The sequence below is a fragment of the Nelusetta ayraudi genome, unplaced genomic scaffold (genome assembly GCF_046127955.1).
Source record: "Nelusetta ayraudi isolate G7.1 ecotype Tasmania unplaced genomic scaffold, CSIRO-AGI_Nayr_v1 ptg000084l, whole genome shotgun sequence".
NCBI lineage: Eukaryota > Metazoa > Chordata > Actinopteri > Tetraodontiformes > Monacanthidae > Nelusetta > Nelusetta ayraudi.
In genome coordinates, this window is record NW_027466134.1 from 2,135,141 (window position 1) to 2,154,924 (window position 19,784).

At 44.1% G+C, this 19,784-nt stretch overlaps 1 protein-coding gene across 2 annotated transcripts; it reads right to left on the reverse strand.

The window, feature by feature from the left end:
• Nucleotides 1-6,727: 6,727 nt before the first annotated feature.
• Nucleotides 6,728-19,428, reverse strand: zmat3 (zinc finger, matrin-type 3). 2 transcript variants are annotated; one of them, XM_076045504.1, is made up of 7 exons: nucleotides 19,244-19,428; nucleotides 11,843-12,600; nucleotides 11,425-11,565; nucleotides 9,846-10,012; nucleotides 9,116-9,219; nucleotides 7,138-7,368; nucleotides 6,728-7,105 (listed from the first exon to the last, which is right to left on the reverse strand). In XM_076045504.1, the coding sequence occupies exons 1-6, from the start codon at nucleotides 19,365-19,367 to the stop codon at nucleotides 7,160-7,162; spliced, it is 1,503 nt and encodes a 500-aa protein (XP_075901619.1). In that variant the 5' UTR covers nucleotides 19,368-19,428; the 3' UTR covers nucleotides 6,728-7,105; nucleotides 7,138-7,159. The 2 variants fall into 2 exon arrangements, with proteins under 2 accessions (XP_075901619.1, XP_075901620.1); XM_076045505.1 differs by lacking the exon at nucleotides 19,244-19,428 and adding an exon at nucleotides 13,768-14,152 and having other exon boundaries at nucleotides 6,729-7,105.
• Between the last annotated feature and the right edge of the window lie 356 nt (nucleotides 19,429-19,784).

A 19,784-nucleotide genomic window follows, 5' to 3' on the forward strand; every position in this document is an offset into this window, starting at 1 on the left:
AGAAAGGTCCCAGGCCCGGGCCCCAGAATCGAACCCACGGCCTTCTTGCTGTGAGGCGGCAGCGCTAACCACTGCGCCACCGTGTCGCCCTATCTTGATATCATATGGTGATATTTTCATGTAAAGCACATTGAGTTACCTTGTGTTTAAAATGTGCAGTATAAATAAAGCTGCCTTGCCTTGCCTTGCCTACGAGGCCCTGCGATAAAATGGCAATTTTGCCCAAAGACATCTGGAATGGGCTCCAGCATTCCCTGTGACCCCCGAGTGCAGAAGAAGAAAGTACAGAAAATGAATGAATGGATTTATAGAGAAAAAGATGGGAGCGTAAGTGTCATCCCTTCTTCTGTTGGGAAAGTGAACGCATTCTTCGCAGCAGGCGAAGGCTGTCGAGTTGGAAGCGTGCACGTGCTTCTTTTGAGTTCGGCTAAAGGTGGAAAAAACAAGATTGCGTGTCGTTTTGCGAAACTCCAACCAGGGAGTCAACACAACAGGCAGTTGCGTTCAGAGGCCCTCTGAAAACATGCCGCTGACGGGCAAACAAACCGATTTAGCAGCAGCGCAAGAGCAGCTTTCTCGGCAAGAGGCAATTTAAAGAATAATGACGAGAAAAAGCGCCCGGCTATCAGTGCTGAGAAAAGTAGGTTAGGCAGGGCTGCCTTCTCCCTGCGGGGCAATACCAGAGCGCTCAGTTCCCCAGGAGCGCCATGAGCTGAACTGTGGGGTGAGAACGCACGATACCCCCCCCCCGGCATGCAATAAACACAACATCAGTCTGCATATTCATATCAGTTGCAGTTTATTTGTCCATCAGAAAACACACACACGCACACATACTCACACACGCAAGCTCACACGCACAGGTACAGCCCGTCCTCCAGCATCCATTCGGTCAGTCAGTGGTGAATTGGCAACATTGTTCAGAGGCACTGAGAGTGTGCTGAGGTTTTCACACAGACATCCTGTGGGGGATGCTGCAAGTAGGTCTAGGGCCCCCTGGATGAGGCTGAAGGTCCTGAATTACGCCCGTGACTAAAACTGGCTCGGCCCAGTGGTAACAGACCAGACTGGGCACACGGGCTCTCAATGTGACCGGGCAGAACGTGGGCACTCACAGTGTATTAGCAGATGTGGATACATTAAGCCATTTTCCCTCAGTTCGTTCCGCAAAGTAGATTCTCAGGGGGCGGGGAAGCTAATAGCTTAGCTTCAGATGACGACAAGAAGCACAGTGAAGATGAACCTCTGCCTAGCAGCAGCTCTTGATGAACAGAAGCGTGTTGTCAGACATGTGTGGTATAAAACTTCCTAAAATCGGGACATTCTAAAATGCTGAACGTAAAAAGCTTAACGTAGCTCAATGACCAAAAACAGCGATCAATCATCGCCAAATTTTGTATGGACATCTCTAGTCATGCCCACTTCCACCACTATAAGAAACGAACAAACCCAGAACGATTACTCCTGTTCGTTTAGCCTTTTCCTCTCGGCGCTCAGCTGGAGAGGGCCTGACTAGAGATGTCCACGTGAGTTTTGGTGACGGTTGAGCGCTGTTTTTGGTCATTAAGTTAAGCTTTTTACGTTAAGCGATTTTGAATGTCCCCTAAAAATCGAGGCAATCGTGTCAGCAGTTATTTGTTTCATTACAGCTCGTGTCACCGGCGCCCCTTTAGTGTGGCCGTGCACACAGAACGTACACGGACAATCTGCAACGCTGCTAATTGTAGCAAGCAAACAAAAACAAACAAAAATACACGCACATTTCCTTGGAAACCTCCAGTATTCTTAGACATTATTTTTTAAATTAAGTAGTTTAAGAGCAAGATGCCGAGCACGCTTATGTACAACCACTAATGGAACTTGGTGGCACCAGTCTAGAAAACCCAAGTCAACGGGAGATATAATATTGTACGTCGAGTTTTTTCGTTTTACAATAAGAAAATGTAAAGATAGAAGTTTATCCCATTCAAAATAAAACCGTTCATCGCAAGGTCTGAGAAGCTATTTTGGGGAGCGCTAATTCTTAACAGCGTAAGTGATTTTTTTTTTTTTTTTAAATGTGTTTTTCCGTGCTTGATGAACCACAGACTGCCATCTAGTTCCATTTTGTGATAATAGATTGACAATAGTCAACAACTCCATATCCAGTACCTTCAAAACATCAGAATCTTGGTAATAATCACGTTGGAAGAATGAACAGCACAACAAAGGTTGGGATTTCAAACAAACAAACAAAAATACATACAGTATACAGTGCCTAGTAACTTTATTAGACCACCACCAGATGGAAGGTTTATGCCCTGAATGAGAAACATTGGTAATTACAAAAATCATTTCAAATATATATTTGTGAATGTAGAAGCTCTTTAACTGAAATATTTTGCCATTGATTAATCAATTCATTGTTTTTTTTCTCAATTAAGATAAAAACACAATGACATTTTTAAATCTTAAACAGTTTTATTAAAAAAAAATTCAATGAAATAAAATAAAACAATTGTTTTTTTAAAATGTCAGGTGGTCTAAAAAATGTGTCATATATCTCTCTATACAGTGTTTCAGATTTTCTTCTCTTTTGGAGGTGGCGACCCATTCTTGTCATCAACAAACGAACCTATTTTGACTGCATGTAATTTAAAGCTCGAGCTAAATTTTAAGCTAAAGTGGGCTTTACCTTAACCTAAAAGATTTGCCATTGTACTCTGGTCTGTTCAGTCCATTGTACTTTCATGGATAAATACACAAATTTATAGAAATATAGTACATATCTATACTTGCTTTAAACTTTTGTTCTTTTAATCAACATTAGAACAAATTGTAAATCATTCACAGCCAAAAATAACCCCAAGAAACTATGGTGGTAGAGTCTTAAGATGAACAACATTGTGGTGCGTTGACTCGCTGCATAAATGCAAGAGTTTTTTTTTTTTTAATACTGTACAAAACATTGATGATATCCGGTGACGTCTGCAAGATTTGCACATTTCACTTAAAGCTCAGAGAATTTTTTTAAACGTAATTCGCAAGGACAATACTTGTACTTGTTGAACCCTACACTTAATTTACTCATGCGCAAAATAAACTAGATATATGATTACATGATTATGTGTGAGATAAGTGAAACGTCTCTGTCACTTACAACAAAGCACTGGAGTCCACTGTATGGTGTGGAAACACGCTTGTATGTAGATGTCAGTGGAACCTATAATAATCTTGTTTCATATTTTTCAACCTCTATATTATTCAATGTTATTACTCATTCAAAACAAAAGATAAACAGCACCACATGTATCGAACTTCTTCCAACAAATACTAGACAATTACAACAGTCTCCTCTTGTGCAGATTAATGCCATCTAATCCGTGTCAGCAAACAGAAAGCAAACGAATGTCCTGACTATTGAAACACGAGTTTATGAATTTAATGGCCTTGTGGACGCGTTAAAAAACCACAGCGGTTTCTCTGCTTTGGCTTTGGCTTTCGAATGCAAAAAACCTATTGTGCAACTGGTAAAGATCCTGAGATAATGTATAGTGTGACTCCAAAAGTCCAGAAAGTCTAAATCTGTTTCATCAGTGTTATTTCACTGTTGTTTCCACCGGCCAGTTCGTTTCAGAATCAAATGACAATGCCACCGTTTAATTGTTCACATTGAAAGCGTTCAAATCCTAGAAATCTCAGTAAGTAGAGAAAGCAATGTTCAACTTTTCCAGTTGCAAGCAGCGACTGCTCACCAGAGTACGACTGGTACCCTACGACCTCAAGTCTCAGCAGTTAACTTTTGGTCTTTTTCTGCCTAAATTAATTCAGGGGAAAATTTTCTGAACATGATATTCCCTCTTCAATTTTTTTTCTTTTCCTACTAATTTACCATCTGACCAGAATACAACACGAGCCATGAAAAAAACCACTGATTGACTGAAGTTGAGCTACAGACCTAATTGGTGGGGCAGATTATCAAAGTGCGTGCTATAAAAGTTTTCTTATTATTATTATACACAATAATAACACAAAGGTCTGAACTGATCAAGAAATTGTATATGGGACTTTAGCTTCCATTCCATCTTGTAAGGAATCAATCTTTGGTTGTTTTTCTAACGTAAAATAGCATTATTTTTTTTTCGTGATTTTTCAGATATTCCAAGACTGCACAACACTATCTGTGTCGATAGCAGGAGTGCCGCTCTTCAGCAAGTTGTTGAATTGAAATCATGCTATTTTATCCCTTTAGGGTTGACAGACGACACAGTTCTCTCCACAGCATTCGGTTATACAGCAAACTAATGGGTTTCCTTCCATCTCAAAGCCAATCCTTCATCCAATTCTGTTAACTACACGCAGGGTTTCAAATGATCTGGCGCATGACTCATTTTCTCTTGTGTGGAGTCTATTGGGAGTTGGTGGTGGGGAGGGTGTGTGTGTGTGTGTGTGTGTGTGTTAGTGTGAAAAAGGTCATGTTGCTTACACTTTGAATAAAAGCGGGGATGTTACATCTAGAGGAAGGAGACGCGCTATTAACAGTCTAATTTGAAGAAGCTCACGAGCTGCGTCTCAACCTACGGCCTCTGTGGCAGCACCGCCTCCTTTCCTGATTAAAACACACTCATAAATCAGCTCCGGCCCGCTCGTGTTTTTCCGTGATTGCTTTGTCTCCGCTCCTCTGCGCGTCCCTCTCTCAGGCACATTTAATCCCCGGACGCCGCAACATTTTGTCCTTATGCTGTTTTCCTGACACAGGCGTTCTCATGTGCGTGACCAGGTGCGTGTATGTATGTGTGTGTGTGTGTGTGTGAGCGCTCTGGAGACAAACATGGGAAAACCAGCAGCAGCAGCAGCAGCCTCTCGCCACCGACGCTGCTCTCATTTCACTTTACACCACATCTAATTACGTGGCCTGATGGGGCCTTTGGCTGAATCAGCGTGTGAGCGTGGATGCTGCTCCGCAGGAACGCTTCGAAATGGCAAATGTAAATTGACAGACGGTGCATTTCCTCTTGTTTTCCCCGAAGGTGTAGGGTTTTGTGTGCTGTACAGGTGAGGGTGTTGACATTTAAAAAATGAAAGAGGAAAACGAATCATCCGCTACATCGAGTTATTTTGACACGTAAATACGACAGTTTTCTCTCCCAGTTCTCTGTGTATCTGCGCAGCTTTACGATTTCAATTCAGATCATAGCCAAAGTTAAAGGCACGGTGCACTTTTAAATCGTTTAAAGTGCAAATACTCAACTCCAGATGGCTTGCGACTGTACTGCCCTGCTCGGCAGCAACGACTGCAGACTGAAATACGGTACAAAGTGAACAGACACCAAAGCTAATTTTTTTTAAGGGAGTCAATTAGCAATGAATAACAACCTGGAAATCGCACACGCACTCACACACACACACACACACACACACGCACGCACGCACGCACGCACACGCACACACACACACACGCACGCACACACACACACACACACACACACACACACACACACACACACACACACAAACTCATCTACGGCTGTTTTCCTCTGCGGTAAAGCCTGCTCAAGTCCGCTCCAGGTCCCAAAATTGATTTGGAGAATAAATCTGACATGTCTCACAACCAGACACATCAACACTTTCTACTTGCAAACACTTCTGCTGTTTGCAAGCTAATTAGAATGTGGAGTTAAATGCTCTCGGGCTACACGAGATAAGTTTTACAACTTGCCTGTTCATCTGAACGTCAGGGTTTTCCCTGCGTGGGAACAAGCCCTTAATCCTCTTGATCACAGTCAGAAAGAAGACACACTGCTTTAGATGTGCAGACATGTTGCCACAGTTACTGTACCAAAGGACAAAAAAAGTGATAGGCGGACATTTCCTACACACACACACACACACACACACACACACACACACACTCGGCAAATGATTCTCAGCAACAGCTCACATTATAGTTTAGTATTTACAAAATACGCTCGGCTAACATGAACCAAAGGGTCGATATCACTCTCAAACGATTCCGTATTTACATGTACAACGCCATTTGAGGATATTTACATCGGATCTGTATGGTTTTGACGACACGTCTTAGAAAAAAAAACAAAACATCAGCACGGTACACTGAATTCAACAGCACGTCCAAAATAGCTGGCTAAAGCTCAAGACTTTAAGCCTGCCCCTCAACAGACAAAGGCACGAGCAAGGCTACGCAAAGCCTCCAAGCCTCAAACACACACCAGTGGACTGCCACGGGAGGCCGAGAAAAGGCAGATCACCTGTCACTGCTAGTTTAGTGCGGGGAGCTCCTCGTTTGTGCTTTGTTCCAAAGTTAGAAAGTGGCAATCTGGATTGCATCACTATTTTTCTGATTCATTTGCCTCAGCTGTGTGATCCGCCACCAGCCCAGTGGCAAATAGCTATGGCGAAGATTCACACATTACAGAAGCGCATTGCATTCACTGGACAAAAGAAAGTTGTGCACCTTATCTCATAATTACAAGAAAAGGATCTCGCAACGCGTTTCTGTAGCTGCGCAGCATTGACATACTAACATTAATACTATCCTCAGTTTTAAGAAATGCAAGTATTTCCCAGTGTCTCAAACCGAGAAGGGAGTAACAGCTGATTAACTGCAATAGCGCCATCATTGCCCACAAATTAAAAATGATTTCCAGACTGACATCTGATCTCGTAATTATGAGATAAGGTGCCTAAATTTTTCTTTTCCAGTAAATGCAATACGCTTTCCGTAACACATAAACCAAAAAAAAAGGCAAAAAAAAAAATATTTTTTTTTCAGAAGTCCCATATTTTGATCGCATCACCATGCAAGAATATCCTGAGTCAGAATGCAACCCACTACAAGTCCCTAAGTTGACTTTAGACAGTGAAACAGAGGTTGGCCGGTCAAAGAAAATTATAGTACAAAGAGAGCACTTCACTATGTGTAATTTTTAGAGTATTACCTATATCAGAGATATCTGCCTTTAGCTTCATATAATACATCATTAATATATAATTCAAAATTAAGAAGATTTAATGTAGCAGAATCTCTCAGCCATAATCCTTTCATACGAACGCCTCCGATGAAGGTGCAGCATTTTCTCCACTGCGCCACCAAATCCCCCTCCTCCTCTTCCTCCTCCTCCTCCTCCTCCCCCCCACCTCCCACCCACCCACGGGTCTCTTAGCTGTAGCCGAGGTTCTCCATCTCATGACGGTACCTCAGCTCTGACACTTTGGCCTTATGCTGCTTGCTCTCCAAATGCTGCCTGAAGTCCGTCTCCTGCTCGGCTCCGCAGTTGCACATGGAGCAGTAGAACTGTCCGCTGGGAGTCACGCACATGGCCAGGTCCCGAGGGATGCGTTGCCTCGGTCTCGGGTTGTAGTACGGCCCTGGCGTGGGGAGAAGGAACCAGAGACAGACGGCGTGGAAGAGAAAGAGGTGGATGTAACTGACTGAGCAACAAAAGTCAGGCTTTGGTTGACTGAATATCCCGACAAACAGGTTGGAGTCGCATGTGGTGTTTGGTTGCAGAATGGCAGCAGAAGGGAAGAAACAATTTTTTTTTAAATATCTTTGCATCCGATATAAAATAATTCCCAACCCCATGTGCATACCAAGAGCTTACTGTATATCTGATTTTCTGTCAGATCAATATTGAATGTACACCCAGAGAGAAGCAGATTATGATTATTTATTAAATTCAAACCAGCCAGCATTTGGCAGTGGCATTTGGCCGCATGAATGGTTGTGCTGGTCTGCCAATTGGTCAGGCTTAATATCCCACAACTATTGGATTCATTCCTACAAAACACCAGAGCAGATTTTCAGAGAAGATGAATGAGCGTCTTTCCAACTGTGGTTTGAGCGAAATATATTTTCGGGCAAAAACATGAGGATTAAACCTCATGTTTTAAGACTTTGAGTGCTTTTAAAATTATAACCTGCTTTTGCTTCAGACAACAATTGCTGTCATTTGAAGCTTTTACAACGTTTGTCTCAGTTCCAGCGACATGCAGCTGTTCACATCAGCGTGAACTACATGGCGTTTTTGCCTTTCGGTGTGTTTCGTCCTTCTTTCTTACCAGAGCAGAAAAACAAGTGGGAGACAGAGAGAGAGCTAAAAAGACAGCGTAAAGGCTCGACCAGAAAAGAGTGCAGCTATTTTAGGGTTTGTCCATCAAAAAAAAAGAACGAAAAAAACTGATTAAATCAGCAGAATAGTGCAGTGACTGTGCGAGAGAAGGAAGAAAGAGAGATGAGGTGAAACCGGGTTGGAGCGGGGGGTTGGGTGGGGTGCTTTTACTCTATGATTCATCCCTTTATGATCCACAAAAAAGAGGCGCTACTGTTTTTCTCTGTGGAAAAATGGAGAAAACAAAGAAAAGAAAAGGAATAAATTTACCATGGGACGCCAGCAGTCACATCTGGCTGCCAAATCTTAGAAGTGTAATGTTTTATTTTGCTGTTGAACCTGTTCCCGTATCTCGCCAGCTGCAGCGTTTCACCGCCATATCGTGACACGTTGTGAAAAAAAGTATTTTTTTTCCTTCCCTGCGCCCCCGGGGACTGTGCCGCAATGCTGTCAGTCACCGGGGTTAATAACTGGATTCTGCACAGCGAAACCGCTTGCACGCATGACTTTCAGGTAGCATTCTGGATTCCATCTCATGCCAACAAAACAAATTCAACCACAACAGCAGACCTCACGCTTGTGCAAAATGTTCCCTTTGCTGAATAACTTTGGCACTGTGGGATTTCGTCCGAGCTAACAGAAACAGGAGCCGCTAGGAAGAGCAGTGGTTCTCAACCGGTGGAGTCTTCTGTGGTTCCTGACCCACCAGTTGAGAAACACTGAACTCGAGGGAAAGATTAATGCACACCATTCAACTGTTAAACCATTTTTGTTTTGCTTTGTTTTGCTTTGCTTTACCGACGCTCAGCTTCTTCAATGAACCCATACAGGCTTGTAGTAGGAAATTGGGATTTTCGAACTGGCCTGTAAAGTGTTCTCGACACATTGCCAATACATTTGCAGTCCTATTGGGTTCAGATCAAACATTTACAGCTAAAAAGGAAATGCCAGTGTATTTCGCCAAGTGTGTAAGTATCAGAGCTGCTTTTAGTGAATATTTTTACCTGCCATGGCGGCCTGTAGCTGTGGGCTGCGGCGGTTCTTCACCAGCCTGTACTCGCTGCCTTCCTTCCTGTTTCTTCTGGGTGCTGCTTCACTGCCGCCCTCGCTGATACACACACAAATAGGAGAGAAAAAAAACCCTGTCGATTTATGTTTTGCGTGTACGCTGATAATAAATAACCTTTTTATTAAAGGTCTAGTGTGTAATATTCGGCTTGATTTTTGATTTTCAGATTGGTAAAAGATTAATATACTGCCCATAAATACATTAATTAAAGTGTATAATCGCAGTACAATAAAAGTATTTTGCTTTTGTTTTTTTTGGTAGAACAGTTCTTGCAAGGGTCTTGGTCCTAGTTAGCTGCCATCTTGCACAGCCATATTTCTAAGGAAGCCTGGTGTGGACAGTCCAGCCCACCTGGCAGCACATTTTGTAATTAGGGTGAGCACCTGCGTCTTTAAATAAACCAACTAAGAAGGAGGTGGACGAGCAATCCAGGTTTGGGTGCGCAGGCCACTGTAGCTCACTGGCAAGCTCAGGAGGGGGAAGGAGAGGGAAAAATACTGCAATCTAAAAGTTACCCATTTGATGTTGCTGTTTCTTCTTCAAATTCTCCAAATATTACACACTTACTTACAAATATTTACAAATATTTACAATTTTATGCATATATTTTTTTTACATCTTCTCAAACGTTCACAGCGTGAATCCCTCTCCGTATCTGAACCTACTTGTTAGTGGAGTTCTGTTGGGCCTCGGCGAGCCGCAGCTTCTTAGCGTGGTTCTTGCCCTGATAGTGGGCCTGCGCCACCGCCAGCGAACTGAAGGAGGCGTCGCACAGCTTGCAGTAGTCGTTCTCTGTGGCCAAGATGACCCGGGTGGCCCCTTTATACAGCGCCTGCGGGCCACGCAGAACACAAAGTAGTGGCGTGCGAGTGTGGCGAGAGCCAGATAGGGGAACAAACAGGATCGACTTAATTCAACTGTTCAAAGGCATCAACACCAGTGCCTTATCTCCTCGCACCACATTCTCAAGCCTTTATTTTTATTTCACACTCATACATGTCTCAAAGTGGAACAATGTTAACGGTCTCCTGCACAAATGCTGAGGTTTATGTATTTTATTGTATATCATTTTTTATTTCCCCATGTCCTGTGCGGCAGTAGTGATAAGCAGCAATGTATTTGTAACGTAGATAGATAGATAGATAGATAGATGGATAGATAGATAGATAGATAGATAGATAGATAGTTTATTTATCCAGACGGAAGTACAGTTTCTCAGCTGCACAGTCATCAGCAATTAGTTAATGACAGGCGCATAGAGAGTCCGATAATAATTAAAATAAAGAAGTGACTGTCAAGATCCACCCGTTGAATGAATTTGTTTGTTTACTGGTAACGCAGAGTACTCTTGTGGGTGGAACGGACGGAGGGACGGGGAGCAATAGAGGAGAACAGGGGGATGTAAGTGGGCGGAGGTGGGGGTGGGGGGTGTGAGAGAGGGAAAGAGAACAGTGGCAACCAGACAAAACACAATAATGAGGGATCTGCAGTTATAAATATTCATAAATGTTCACTTTGTCTTATCCCCTTGTCAGTGTGTGTGTGTGCGTGCGTGTGTGTGCATGTGTTCCTAATACATGCCGCATTCATGATGCTATGAAGCCCAGTAGTTTTCAACAGGTGGAGTCTCAGGACCCACATTTTTTTCCTTATCATGAAATTGAGACCCATATTTACTCCACAGAGCTCAAGTTTATTCCATGAAGAAAAAAAAAATGTAAGCCTACTTTCTATCCAGTCTAGTGAATACATTATTGAAATTATTGAATTGATTGTTTGCCCTGCAACACACTGTAAATGCCCGACATTTTCTCTATAAACATCTACATACAGTATTTTAAAATCCCTTAACAAAAGGGTGAAACAGCCCACGGAGCTGCGACTCAATCAAAACAGCTCTGCAACCCACCAGTTGAGAAACGCTGATGAAGCTCACATATTATTATGCACATGTTTTTTTTTTTAAAAACCTACATTTATGCTTCACTTGCTTTTCAAAAACATTTCAACCAAGCCCCCTGCCCCCCAGCAGAGGAATCTGCTTTTGTGCAAATGAAGGGAGAGTGACTGTGCACTTCTCTCCCACCACCTCACAGGGATGTGACCTCCACCAGCCGACCGGCGATGCTTCAGCAGCATTACGCCCACTTGCTCAGACGGGAAAAAAAAGCAAACAAAAAACCCCAGAATTTAGGTAAGATGTGAGCCCCCCCACCCCCGAGGTTGCTAAGCGCAGACACTGACCTGCCTGCCTGCGTCACCGTCGCTGGATCCTGAGCTCAGCGCCGTCTGGCCCGCCGCCTCCAGAGCTTCGGGGATCCTGATGGCCGGTGGCTGCTGGCTGCCGGCGTAGAAGTTCCTCAGCTTTTTACTGTGGTTCTTCCCCTGCGAGGAGAGTTGAGAGCAGCTGTTTGGTCGACCTTAAGAAGGGTTTGCTTTGAGACATTTACTTTGCGTTGTTAGTATTTTTCTTCAATAACAGACACAGGACTATTTTAGATGTTATCTTTGCACGAAGATAAGTTAAGATATATATTTTCGAAGACATAAAAGCTCTTTCAGTTGCTCAGCGTGCATGCAACTGAAATATATATATTTATATATATTTTTTATGAAGACACAATGAACATCATTCAGGTATGTGCGTGTGTGTTCAGCCGACCTGATAGTGAGCTTGCGCCTGCTGGGCCGAGTTGAGAGTGACGTTGCAGAGCTTACAGTAGAGCGGCTTGCACAGCTCCCCAAGCCCCAGGGAGTCCTCCTGCTCGTCCGCACCCAGAGGAGAGCCCTCGTCCTTGGGCTGCTCGGCGCCGGCGCCGGGACCCGGGACGAGGCACGGCACCGGGACAGGGACCAGAGCCGGCTGGAGAGGAGGAGGAGGAGGGACCCCCCGCGGGGGCATCTGCGACGGGTCGGGTCCGGGGGCGGGAGGGGAGGACAGGGGGCTGGGAGGCAGGGGGAACTGGCCGGCCAGCGGCGGCGGGGGTACCAGAGCGTGGGCGGGGTTGAGGGGCGGCGGCCCCAGCGGCTGGCCGAAGTTTATGGTCGGAGGCATAGGCACTGTTGCTTGAGCGTGATCCAGCGGCGGCGGCGGCCCCAAGGCGTGCGCCATGGTGGGGATGGGGAGCCTCAGAGGCTGAGCCGGGGCCATGGGCGGAGGGCCCAGGCCATGTGGTGGGGTCATGGGCGGGGGCCTCAGCGCATGAGCCGCGGTCAAGGCGGGGGGGCCCAGCGCCTGGACCGGGACCATCGTCGGGGGTCCGATTGCTTGGGCTTGGGGGGCTAAGGGCGGCGGGCCCAGAGGCTGTGCCGGCGCCATGGGCGGGGGCCCCAGCTGGTGGAGGGAGTCCAGGTGGTGGAACGGCTGCTGGGGGGGGTGAGTGAAGAGGCTCAGTGGCGGCTTCAGCATGGCGTCCGGCCCTGTCGACACCAGAGGGTTGTAAGTCAAAGAGATCCCCTGCTGGGCTGAAACTGATCCTGGATGACAGCGGATGAAGGAGGCACATACACATGTGAGTGGGCTTTTTTTTTCTTCTGTGCAAATACTTTCCCTAAATATATGTGAATCTTTTTTCCAGGCATAAGAAGCCCTAAGCCAGGGGTGGGCAAACTTTTTGACTGGTGGGCCATATTGGGTTCTAAAAAAATTATCTTATGAAATCTCTGGCAAAAAATGACTCAAATGCTTAAGAAAAAAAAAACTAAAATTACTTCAGCAAAATTACTTTTTCATCACGGAAGAGCATATAAAATGTACAAACGCATCACCGTTTGGTGCCTCCATAACAGGAGGAGCCAAAGAAAAAGACAAACAGAAAACAACATAACGCCTCCATGGCTGTTAAGTAAAGACACACTACATTAGCGACGCTCAGACATTACAGGCAATTAATGCAAGCTGACTTTTGCGAGACCGCCTCACAAATATGGAAAAAGGAACTTGGTCGAAGTCCAAAGACTGTATGTACAGTGGCATTAAGAGAAGACATTCACTTCTCGCCGCCCTGAGGCAGGAGAGATGTAAAAGGGAAGGGAAAATAGAAACACATTCTCAGACAGGGAAGCTTCACACTACAGTGGACATCAGGGCGATGAGGCTGAGCCTGTGGCGCCTGCAGCAGTCATGCTACATCATGGGACATCATGTATGTGTACAGTATATATGCACGCACTTGCGAAAATAAAATCACCAAGTCGTCGCAATCAGAAGAGATCATAGCTTGAAGTGCTGCTGCTTGAATAGGCTGATTGTGTGTGTGTGTGTGTGTGTGTGTGTGTGTGTGTGTGTGTATGTGTGTGTGTGTGTGTGTGCCCCCATGACGTGTGGTCAATAACACAACACACACAACTAATTAACCAATCAGCTCTCCACGATGACCCAGGATACGTTTAATGAGCTGTGTGATGCCATTGAACCGTGGAGGTGGCCTTACACGGTTCAATGAGTCACAACCTTTTAGCAATATTTGAGAGGTTTTTTGAAGTTTAGGTGTTTCAGTTACCAAGTTTTTTATTGCGATATTTAGGTTTTGCTCAATTCTAAGGGTAATGGAAACGCAGCTATTGAGAGGGACTACCTGTACTCACCATGTCAAAGACAAAGGAAATCAGTCTCAAAACTCCAGAGAGGAAAATAGTCAGAGATGTCAGCAAGAAGCCCTGGACATCTGCCAAGATGATTGTTGCTGACCAGGCTGTTTAAGGGACACAGTTGTGAAGGCTCTCCATCATGGTGGGCTTCAGGTCCATCGTTCCAGAAGAACCCCTTTACTCAAAGAGTAGCTCATCAAAGCCACAATGAGTTTTTTTTTTTTTTGAAAAGTAAAGATGAGTTCTGGAACTGTGTGCTTTGGTCTGATGGTACTAAACTGAAACTGACTGAGCTTATGTTTGGTAAAGAAAGGGAGAGACGCCTTTAACCCGAACAACACACTGTTCGCAGTTTAACACTGGGTTGAGAGCATTGTGCCGTGGGGCTATTTTGCAGCCTCAGGCACAGGGAGACATGTTTTGGTGCATGGCATCATGTAAAAAGAAAATTATGCTGAAATTTTAAGGGATGACATTCAGAAATCTGCTCATAGTCTAGTTATTGGTGGTCGCTGGATCTTCCAACAAGATGATTACCCAAAGCATAGAGAAATTGAAATCAATCTAAATTAGTTCAACAGTTCCTGAAGGATACCAAAACCAAGGTCCTAGCGGCCTGCACAAAGCCCAGACCTCAATCATATTGAAAGTCTGTGGCACGGGCTCAAAGTGAATGGCCATGCTTTGAAACCACACAGTTTGGACCAGCTGGAACGATTTGCAATGGAAGAATGGGTCGAAACCAAAAAGGAGACTTGTGCCTACCTAGTATAGAACTACTCTCAGAGGTTGTGTTCAGTTGTGGCTCACTATTGACTATTAATGGCCAGGAGGTGAATCATGTTGAATGTCTCATTTTTGCCCTTTCACCATAAACACTTCATGTCAATGGTCATTTCCATGGAGTTTGTCTTATAATCATATAAGGGGTGCTAACATTGTTGGCCTCAACTGTATTGCCAAGTCAGTTATAGGCCACAGCTGTGTCAAAACTCACTGCGCTGGAAACTTTTATCCGGAATCCAATTCGACACCAATGGTCATGATGATTCACGGGCCCAAAATAACTTCCCAAGTGTTTATGTTTCCGACTGCTGCTTACAGCCTGGCTGTCCCTCCAGCCTGAGTGGCTGCCTGTCACCTGGCCCGGCTGACCTCAGGAGGGAGCTACGCCAGGCAAGCAGAATGAGATTGTGGATGATTCAACAGCGTTGCCAACCTCATACATCACATAACTTCACGTTATGTACGAGCACACAACCTATTGTCATTTGTTGTACTGTGACATATAGGGAGAAGTGATACTAATTTACATTTTCTTTAAAAAGCAGTAGACAGACTGAGATGTCCAACAGAATCTCAAATGCAACTTATTGACACAAAGTACTGAGAACAAGTCACACTTCAAAGCAAGTTGCGGAAACGTGATGGCAAAAATAGCAAAAAGCACCAAAAGTAGACAAAAAGGAGGACAAAGCCTCTTGAAAGCACAACAATGAGATAAATAAAGGGGGCTGTTGTGCTTCAAGGACTCAAACTTCTTCACCGACGACGTGGGAATGCAGCAATCCTGAAAATTCACTGCCCAGGCCTTGACGACAAATGAAATACTGCATATTGTGAGTCATAAAATCCGCAGCCGTCTTATGAACACCTTTCAATCTTGCTTGGCACAGCAGGCCTCGGCATAATGAAGCCTCACCCCGTGGCGGGAGGAGGGTAGTTAAAGCCGGAGCAAGCCATCATGAACAGCCCAAGTGTTTGTTCGTTCCTATGACAAGACACGCCCAGTTGCACACGTTAATTAGGTCAGGTTGAATAACCGGGAATCTGTTAGTTCACACTCGAGTGGGTTGCCGTGGTATTGTTCCGAGGTAAAGGTGAAAAAGAAAAGCTAGAAGGGATCGTAGGAGCTACATTTAAAATAAAGCCCCCCAAAAAACAGCACCACAGAGGAGAGGAGCTGTCTACTTGCTTGTGGTGCTGAAAATGCTGCTTGTTTCAATCATAAAGGTGTTTTGAAGCAGTAATGCTACCAAGTGCACATCTGTCCATTATAAAGCCAAAGGCTAAGAGCAGGTTGCTCACTGAAAGGAAAAAAAAAATAGCGCAGTATCGACTAAGAGCAGCAACATTCACATTAAAACAAGGCGTCCGTGCTGCTGTAAGGCATCATCACCATCAATCACCATCATCTTTGCATATGCTGTCAAATTACATGCTCAAGAAAATACAACTTTTTGTTTGTGCCTCCTTCCTCACATGATCAAAAAGAGCAGCTGATAACACTGGATCCCAAAAACATATTATATATACATATATATATATATATATATATATATATATATATATATATATATATATATATATATGTATGTATATATATATATATATATATATATTTATATATATATATATATATATATATATATATATGTATATATATATATATATGTATGTATATATATATATATATATATATATATATATATATATATATATATACATATATATATGTATATATATATATATATATATATATATTTTTTTTTTTTTTTTTGTATGTTTTGTATATACCTTTGTTATATACAAAACAAAGGTACAGTTTAGAAAGCGTCTGAATCTTGCAGATTGCAAAGAAAGACTGTTTTCCATTTGCCAGTTCACAAAACTGAGGCAGTTCAGTTGCGGAGCAAATGCCAATCTACACAGCTTTGCTTTAGTAAATTAACTTTTCAATTTGTTCCTTGAATGACTTCACAACAGAAACGCCACTTCCTTGATGCGAGGCCCCCACCTCTCCAGCCCCACCGGGGCACAGCTGAGTTTATCTTGGCACCGCTTGTAACAGAGACTAAATTGTGTCACCAAGGAATACAGGGATAATGTGCTCAGTGCGCAGCCATTGCACTTCATGCATGAACGTTGTTTGTTTGCACATGGGGGGATATGACCTCATGTGACAACCACAGTGTAATAAGTAAAAACTCCCGCCATTAGATGCTTGTTCAGTTCAGTGTGTGTAACCCAAAATTTTTGATGCAGGCGCTAAATTATCATGGCTGAAACACCACATTTGATTACATACACAAAACACATATTTACAACAAATTCATTTGGCAGGCGTTACTTTCGTATGTTGACATTTTAATAGTGAGGATATTTTTGTAGAACTTGGCAAAATAAAAACTTCTGATATTAACAGGGATGATTGACCATTATTGAACATTAATGATGGTTATTTTGATCACAATGACCTGTGATTTTGAATGAAAGAAAACAATTTAAAAGCAGAAATACTGCAGTCAGATCCATTTTCCGAATAAGAAGGTGAGAGAGAATGAGAGGAAAATAAGACCCTTCTATCGCCAGAAACAGGCATAAAATGCGATTACAAATAGTTCTTAAGTCAGCACCATGGTAGCTGGCCCCAGTATTGTTGCACATAGTGCACATACAGCACTTATGAGAGGACTGGTGCTGAACAATTCAGAAAAAGCTGCCGTTTGTTCCTCCTTTCTCCCTAGCTACCTTTGTTTTATTGCGTGCTAGAAAGGTCAAGGGCAGCATTGCCCTCCTCCTCAGAGACACAAATCTAGGCCCATAAGAAGCTCTCCGCACAGCTGCAGCACATACTGCACAAACGTTCACAGCAAATGCATAGATTCAGGTGTAGGGACAGGCCTCTGAATTATTTGTCTCCTTCGACTGGCATAAGCTAACTGCATTATCACATGTAATGGAATATTACTCCTCATGTGCACAAAAGATGAAAGCAGGCGTTGACAAAATACTGAAAAATTAATCAATTTGACCCCATTTGTTAACGTTAAATAGAAAATGAATTTCCTCTATCATATTAAATTCGTTGCCAAATGAGCGATTAAAGGTAAGTTCATTTGCATAGATTTTTGTCGGCATAACTGTATTCGCAAGTCAGTTTAAGGCCGACTAATTCCCAAACTCCTGAAGAGACGGGAAGTAAAACGTAACAGCCAACCTATGACACCACAATCTCGAGAAAAGCAAAACTACATCGGAGGTTGTTCACTCCTTCAGAGGTTCACAGCCTTTTGTAGCTTCTGACCGCTGTTCTTGTTGTCGCTGGCTGCGGACCAACGGAGACACAACGAGCTTCCTGTCCTGAAGCTGGACCATCTAATGGCCCCCCCACTGAGGATCTCTATATAGGCCAAGTGTCCACGCTCTGTTCGTTTCTTTTTTTACTTGCCATACTGTGTTGTGTCATATAAATTATGGAGCACGGAGGAGCACATGCCTCCTGCACATATTCCGTCTGCTTGGCTGGGCATTGTTCACTGTACTCCTTCCTTTGCTCTTATATATAACTCAGAAGCCCTGACGTCTCTAATTCCATCATACGGCGCGCTCTCTTTCAGGGACTCGGAGTTGTCACCTTCACTGTGTCTGCGCCGCTTCACCTTCACTCCTATACCTTTTGTGCCTACCTTATTGTTATCACTCGTCCCTTATTGAATAGTGAGTATGTTCAGCTATTCCATTTATGGTTAGCCACTGAAGCCACAGAGAAGCTGATTACGAACTAACAATGCTTAAACTTGACTGGAAAACTTGAAAAATTCAAAACTGACAAAAATCGCAGAGTCAATTGCACTGTTGATCGCCGAATTCATCACCCCGTGTTGGTAATGTACTTTCAATTCATTCACAGTCACTTGCACAAGACTGAGTGCACGCAGTCACCCTCGCTGTGAACTCTGTGTCAGCGGAAGAAATATTACCAGGTGGGCTGATCGGTCTCATGCGGCAAATCTGCTTCATTCATCTCTGAGGCTGCGTAACATGAGACATGAGATGGCCTGTGTTTCCAGAGAAAAGAGACAAAAGATGGGTGGGAGAGAAGAAAAGCTCTCTTGGCACGGGTTGTACAGGTGCAGAAAGGAGCCACTTGCTGTGTAATTGCCAACATGATCATTCCCAACTGTGCAGAGGAGTAATTACTCAGTTTGTCTTCTTTCACTTGCCAGGGATGACAGTGAACATCTTATCACAGCATTGTAAAAAACAACAACAACAACAACAACAAAAATAAAAACAGCCGTGCATGTCAAACTAGTTCAGACCCTCAGACCCTGACGAGGCAGAGCTTCTCTCCAGCACCAGAGACCATTCACAGCGAGGCTCGACAACCTTTGATTGCATTGCAGCATCCGCACACTGGAACACGGTGATGGATGTTGCGACCCTATTAAATGACATGATGATGCTGCTGCTGCTGCCGCTGCCGCTGATGGTGATAACAGCAGAGCCCATGCAACCAGGATTCATCAGCTACGTCTCCCCCACCGCTGTGGAACATCTGCGAATTTCTCGGATGAGATTTTTCCTCCTTCCCCGCACATTGCTGGCGCAAATGAGGACCGCTGAGTGTCATGAGGATGGGCAGGAGGTGTGTGCGTGTTTGAGGGGGGAGGGGGGGGGGTCTCCTTACCTGGCAGTCGGTTGAGATAATGGCTACTTCCACCGTAGCTGACAGGCGCAGAAGTGTAATGTCTGCAGTATTCTGCACTCTGGTAGTACGCCGCATCCCCGTTCTTCAGCTGCAGCGCCATCATCGCAGTCACATCCCCCCCTTTCCACCAACTTCTCCTCTCCTGGAACCGGGGCGGGCGAGTAGGATGACAGTCGCTACCATACGCTCGGACTCGGCGGCTCCCGGCGGAGGGGTGTTCACCGGGGGAGAGCGGGGAAACAGAATATGGCCGCATGCACACACAAACTCGCCTCTTTTATAAATATTTTTTTTTTCAATTTTCTTTTACATGTTGTGTTAAAATGTAAAATATCATATTTATTCTGAGAAAACCAAGTTATTATTATTATTTTTTTTTTTTCAAGCCATAAGACCCGCCGAGCTCCATCCACCAGCTGTAGCTCCCCCCGTTGGTTGGTACAGTCCATTTCCGATGCCACCGCTGCTGATTTGCATAGGTGACAATCATGACACATTGTGTAAATATGTTACACCTCCG